Source organism: Chrysoperla carnea, chromosome 1 (genome assembly GCF_905475395.1).
Source record: "Chrysoperla carnea chromosome 1, inChrCarn1.1, whole genome shotgun sequence".
NCBI lineage: Eukaryota > Metazoa > Arthropoda > Insecta > Neuroptera > Chrysopidae > Chrysoperla > Chrysoperla carnea.
In genome coordinates this window covers 139,453,680-139,460,154 of record NC_058337.1, presented here as the reverse complement: position 1 = coordinate 139,460,154, position 6,475 = coordinate 139,453,680, and the positions used below count along the sequence as shown (strand labels likewise).

At 30.8% G+C, this 6,475-nt stretch overlaps 1 protein-coding gene across 1 annotated transcript; it reads right to left on the bottom strand.

Annotated features, from left to right (window-relative positions):
* Positions 1 to 3,149: 3,149 nt before the first annotated feature.
* LOC123296458 (pancreatic triacylglycerol lipase-like) lies at positions 3,150 to 5,567 on the bottom strand. Its single transcript, XM_044877940.1, has 5 exons — positions 5,513 to 5,567; positions 4,775 to 4,936; positions 4,492 to 4,704; positions 3,878 to 4,031; positions 3,150 to 3,258 (listed from the first exon to the last, which is right to left on the bottom strand). Exons 1-5 carry the CDS (start codon positions 5,565 to 5,567, stop codon positions 3,150 to 3,152), a joined length of 693 nt encoding a protein of 230 aa, XP_044733875.1.
* Between the last annotated feature and the right edge of the window lie 908 nt (positions 5,568 to 6,475).

The window sequence follows — 6,475 nt, the reverse complement described above, 5'->3', positions numbered from 1 at the left end:
TGAACTTATAATGTGAAATTGGAAAACCAAATTTACGGTTGAAGAGTAGTTACGAAAAGTAACAACATAAAAATATTTTCTTAATATCACAGTTGCTGATCCTACAAATTTGTCTTGTTTTGTCAATTTACAAGCTAATTTAAAATAGTTTGGCCGTTATGAATAAAATTATGAATAAAAATAATATTTGTATCACGTAAATGTTTTTTAATGCTTCAAAAATATCGTAAATAATCAATTTTATACGTCAATTTGATTAGTTTTTTATGTTTCTTTTTGCAAAGCGCCATAGGATAATGTTTTTTCTTGCAGAATCTGTGATAAATTTTCTTCATGATGAAAACTTTTTTAAAGCTCAATCACCGATTAGTTTTTGTACAATTAACATTATCGTGAGGTCTTCCATAAGGTGCTGTGTTAAAAATCACAATTTTAAATAGAAATAATTCTCAATTTTGCTACGCAAGAGGCCCTAAAACTGTGTTTATTGTGATCAAGGAAAATCATTTACCGCAAAAAAATTTAACATTCACCGTACTCGCTCAAATAGCCGAACTACTTTAACTTGCAACTTGTGATTGTTCCTATAACGCATCTTTTTTAATTCTTTTAGCTAATGCAGCTCCAGCGTTACAAGTTTTTATGATTATAGCATGTCAACTGAATTATTTTTTTAGTCCAATCTTTGCTATTTCGTTCCCAAGTATACTTGTATACATGTAACAAGTATGCATGTTTTGTACATATGTATGTGTTTGTTTATTTCTATGCAGAGTGGGAAAGTGAAAAAATAGATACCCTTATTACTTTGTGTGGCAGAGTGACTATCGTTCTTTACTTACACAACGTAAAAAAACTGTTTTTACATGGTATTTCAACAATTAACTCAGTCAACTGTTTGTTTTACTCTGTTTTAATTAAATTTACTCGGATATTGAAAAATTGCATTAATTTATAAACGGATTTAAAAATTAGTTCATGTTGTAAATATTTTTAATGTATTCGTCTCCTGAAATCATATTATGGACTTTCCTGGATTATTTATAATGGAATTTATAATTCTGAAAATATTGTAATGGAAATGATAAGTCTATTATTAATAATCTGATATTATTCACATTAAAACCATGTTTTCTAAAAACTAATTTTCCAATGACACAATTCTGTTGGTAACTAAATAAAATGGATTAAGATTGGAAAATTCGTGAGAATCATATAAATTAAATTTATTCGGATATTTATAGACAAATATATAATCGCATAGCTTGTAAATATTTTATGTTCGATATTACTACAAGCTTTTATTTTAGTTCCACGTTGTCTGTCTGTAATCAAATCTTGCAAGTCAAATTTGATCCACTGCCCGGTTTCCGATTGAGCTGAAATTTTGTATGCACATTTAGTTTGGATGACAATGCATGGTTAAGTTATGGCGTCCTTATTTTCCCATCGCTTCCACCATATTTGATATATATAAATTTTTTTAGTCTTAAAATTTTAATAAAAAATTCTTTTTAAGGGACAAGCTTTTATTGTACTAAAAAGTAGAACATAATTTTATCTATGAGTCATTGATATCCAACTATATGTAAAAGCTTCAGTCGCTCAATTTCTCATCGCCTCATCTACTCCACTTGCTTAATTATTTTTTGATTCATTCTTGATATTAAGCGCCTCAAACTTTTACAAATAGTCGGGTATCAGTGACTCATAGTTTAAATTATTTTCTATTTTTTAATACAATAAAAGCTTGTACCTTAAAATTACAATTTTTTTTCTAACTATACGGAATCCTAAACGAATGATTTGTACACTGGGTTATTATTTTATACTCAATGTGTTAAAAATATTTTGTATTTTGACACACGGCCAACAATGACTCTCATACACATTTAAAAAAGTGTTACTATCTGTGCTCACAGTCTCAGGTCTCACACACTCTATGTTTGTCCTATGTATATATATTTTGTACGCGTCCGGCGTACACATCAAAGCAACGAACGACATAAACCTCCGGTTTTCTTAATGAAAAGTTACACTGATTTTTATATATTTATTTTTATATTACATTTTAATGTGACTTGTTTTCTTGTAACAGTTTGTTGTAAACAAATATTACTACCGACATATTTATTCAAATTAAGTAATTTGATAACTAGCTAACTTCATTTTTAATAAATTTTATCTACATTCAACACTAACTTCATTATTCTTGTTTGGCGTGAAGTGAATAAAAAGTTAATGTTCTTCATTTAAGTAGCAATCATTTACCTTTGTTTATTTTCAATCACCTTTGTCACATTTTTTTAATGGCGACAATTGCATGACCGTCCGCAGAAATTATCCAAGGGAGGGGTTCCAACTTTTGTTCACTATGTTAGGTCACAAAGTCAATAAAAACAAACAATTGACTGAGTTAATTGTTGAAATACCATGTATAGACAGTGTTGATTACACTGTCACATTACACATACATACATGTCACACACATATAAATGATATACCCGTATAATACTACAATTTGCGCATAATATGCGCTCTCACGGGTAAACAGTGATGTTGATGAAAAAATGTTTCAAACAAAAAATGTTTATTTTTTTATAAGAAACATTTTTTACATTTAAACTTTTGTTCTATCTCAAACGGTTTACAAGATGGGTCTTTGATGAATTTTTATTGCAAATATCGTATGAATTGTTAGCACCCGTCCGGCAATGCGTTTTCGCCAAAGTTTCTGTTTGAAATATTCGACTCAAAGATTGTACCGAGCCCAAAAAAATAGAAATATACCGAATTCAAAATAAGCATGGATATCTGATTTGTCATTGAAAATGGGTCTCATAAATGGGTGCATTTACAGTACTATATTGTTAGTTCAAAATTTATGCGGACAGATTCTCAATGGGAGGGGTTTCGTTCGCCAAAAACCCTCCCTTCGGCACGGGCCTGGATAATTGTGTGTACAAAATCATTGTTTGTGGGAAATTCACGGTGAAAAGGTGTGATAAAGCGTTTATGTTCCGGAAGTCAATTGTGTGACGGAAACAAGCAGGATTTATGTAAATTTTGTTTGAATCCATCAAAATGATTTTTTACTAAATTTGTACTCTTTATTAAATTTGTACGTTAAAATAATTTGAGTAAAACTTTTACATTTCATCAAAATCGTATATTTCAATCGGTAAATTTGGAATTCCATCCATTTCCATTCCAAATGGTTGCCGAGGACCTGTTTCTAAATAGTATTCTCCGTTGCCCCTACAAAAAAAATATCAAAATTTATTGATTCGAAATTCTATCGGATTTAATGATTCGGATTTAAGAATTGATTCATTCAAGAGAATTTTTTTAAGAGGCAATGATTTTTAAATATTTGCACCATGCGTGAGTTATATTGGAGGCGTTTCCATGGTAACGATACACTACTTTAATTATAGAATTGTATGGATTGCATTTATGACTTGAAAATTTAATATTATTGTCTCACAAATTTAAATAAATAATTATGATAATTTACATTTGAAAAATAATATTTGTGCAATTTGATTTCTTATTTTCACAATTTTTAATGCATTAAGTTTAATTAATTAGTGTTTTTCAATAATTTTAATTTGACATTTTCTATAACATTAACATGTAAAGAACTGAAAATTAGTCATAACAGCTTCCTTTATCGCCAAAATTTTTCACTGGAAGCGCTGGCATCGATTTTATTGTCCCTACCATGACTACGCACACAACGAATAAGTATTACCAAAGATAATAAATAAGCATTTGAGGATTATGGAAATTATCGGATATTTAGAGATAATTGAGCGTTTTGAATTGAATGAATCAATTTCAGAATCAATGGAGCTGAATCGAGGAGTAAGCCTACTTGTCTGGATAAAGGTATCCCATATACGTCAGGCTATCATTGTCACAATAGTTAAATAAGAATGCATATTTATTAATACATCGTACGCTGGGAAATGCTGTTGGATTTAGAACTGATTCGCTGTAAAATTTCCATGATCGATAGTGCGAACATCCTGAAAAATAAAATCAATCAAATTGGAAGCCCTTGAAATGTATATTATTTAAGTGCTTGTGTATGGGAATTTTTGGTTTTGCCATTTCGAAGTTTTGGTGAACAACAAAATTACCTTGTTTCCGATATGGATAAAACATTGTTTCCTAGAGGCATTTTGGCCTAAAAATGGTAATTCTTTTTACGATTTGACGAATAATTTCATATATATTGACAAAAGTCGTAAATGAAAGTTGCCCACTCTCTGAACCTGAATTTGCCAAACAACTGAAGAATTATAAAATCTTTTGTCCAAAAATTCTTTTCTGGAGACAAAACTGGATACGCTCCTCACTAAATGAGAGACTATAAGAGTCTTGTAATTATAAAAAACCCTAAGCTCTTAAAAAGCTTTGTCTCTTCCTCCTTTTTCTTGAAGTACTAAATATTTGGGATATTAATACCTAAAAAAGGATACTTACCGGGACCTTCTATACGGCCGTCTTCTGCATTACTACACCCAGGTTGACCGCCCATCAGTAAATGCATATTCGGATAATAATCTACATACCCCAAATTTGTGGGATATCCAAATAAATTGGTATCAGTATGTATCACATCAACCATATCAGCATCTCCTTTTTCTAATTTTGGACAAAATTTCAAAACAAATATTGGTCCAGCTGGATCTAGAGCTAAAAAAACAATACAAAATTTATTAAATAACCAACCATTTGGTTAAATTTTCGTTGCTGGTTATCATACCTGTAATTCTTGGTAAGCGAAGTTCATTATTAAAATGTTGTTTAAATGCTTTGCCAATAAATGACACGATATGCCCGCCCAAAGAATACCCAACTACGTGGATTGTTTTTAAAGGCATTCCTTCTTCAACGTATTTTGCCAATAATTCTCCGATAGCAGTACCTAAATACGAAATTTCGTGAAAAACCAAAATTTTATTTATTTTCTTTCTATTTTCTCATTTTGTAAATTGGTGTCTATGAAATACAAAAAGTGAATTATTATTCCTATATCCCTTAATCAATTTTTAAATACTCTGTGTATATAATAATAATAATAATGGGGTTTAACCTCCGTTTCTCTGACATATAGGCCTATAACAGAGGCCACCCACATCATTACTTGTTAATCTTTATTTATTTAATTACAAACATATTTACAATTACATTTTGATGTAGGTGGAGTCGGTTACTTCGTTCTTATCCAAGCGACGACAATGTGATCAATTATGCACTTCCATTAATTATAAATTGTTCACACTGCCGCTGCCTGGATTCGAACCCGCAACCTAAGTCTAAATGGACAAACAGTCGAAGATAAACACCTTAGACCGCTCGGCCATTTAGGCTCACTCTGTATATATTGAAATATATAAACCTTTAAGGATGGATTAAAATCTGGGAAAATGTGATTAAAACAATTCCCGTGATCTAATCGAGCTGAAACTTTGGCAGGCAAATAAATTTTAATTTACTTTACCAATTCTTGAAGAATTCCGTACTGAATCGATATAACTTAAGGCTAAACCTTCCATAGCATATACTTTTGACACAAACTAAGCATCGCTGATTCTGCTGGTATAAAGTCACGCGTAGGACCTGTAAAGTTTTCATAATCATGAACTAGAATTGAGAAATCGAATGCCACTATGTTCCATCCACCTCTTTCAATATAACCTAAAACAAAGTTTATTTTGAACAAAAATTATTTTGATATGAATCTGAAACTTCCAAAAGCTTGAAAAGTTTTGGAAACACAGAAAAAAAAAGTGTTTTTACAGTGGTAAAAATATAAACTCTCATTCATAGAATTCACAAAATGCATTGTTAGTACTTTATATGCAATTAAGGATGTATGAGCACTGATAAAATTGAGTTTATGACATAAACCATTTATTAAATTCTAGTTTTAATCGTTACACATTTTTAATATCGTGGATCATTCAGAAATCATTCACAGATGTCTTAAAAGTGAATCAATGCAATATTTTTTCCCTTTTAGAATTCCCAGAGTTTTTTCAGTTCTACACAGAAAATTTTCCCGCTACATTTGTGCATTTCCAGCAGCCCCCATTTGTTAATATGAGATGAAATTTGGTGTGTAGGATGTTTACTAGATAGGACGATGTTATAATAGTGGCAGTTGATTTCAATCACTTGGAAGGGATTTCCAAGGAGAACCGCCATTTTTCGACGTTTTAAAAACTTTTCTCATCTCTACAGTCCTTCTAAATTTGTGCTTCTTGAAAGTCTCTTCAAATTGAGCGTCGTGATTAAAAATCGACTTTTAGGATAAGTTAGTGTGGCCTTGTAGACTAAGAAAGTTCTTTTTGGGGTGTAAAGTTTATAGCCCTCTTTGTCCTCAGTTTTATGCGGAAAAAATCTTCGATTTTAAGCCTTTTGCACCTCCAAGACTTTCCCAAATTGAGCTAGAGGTTAAAGA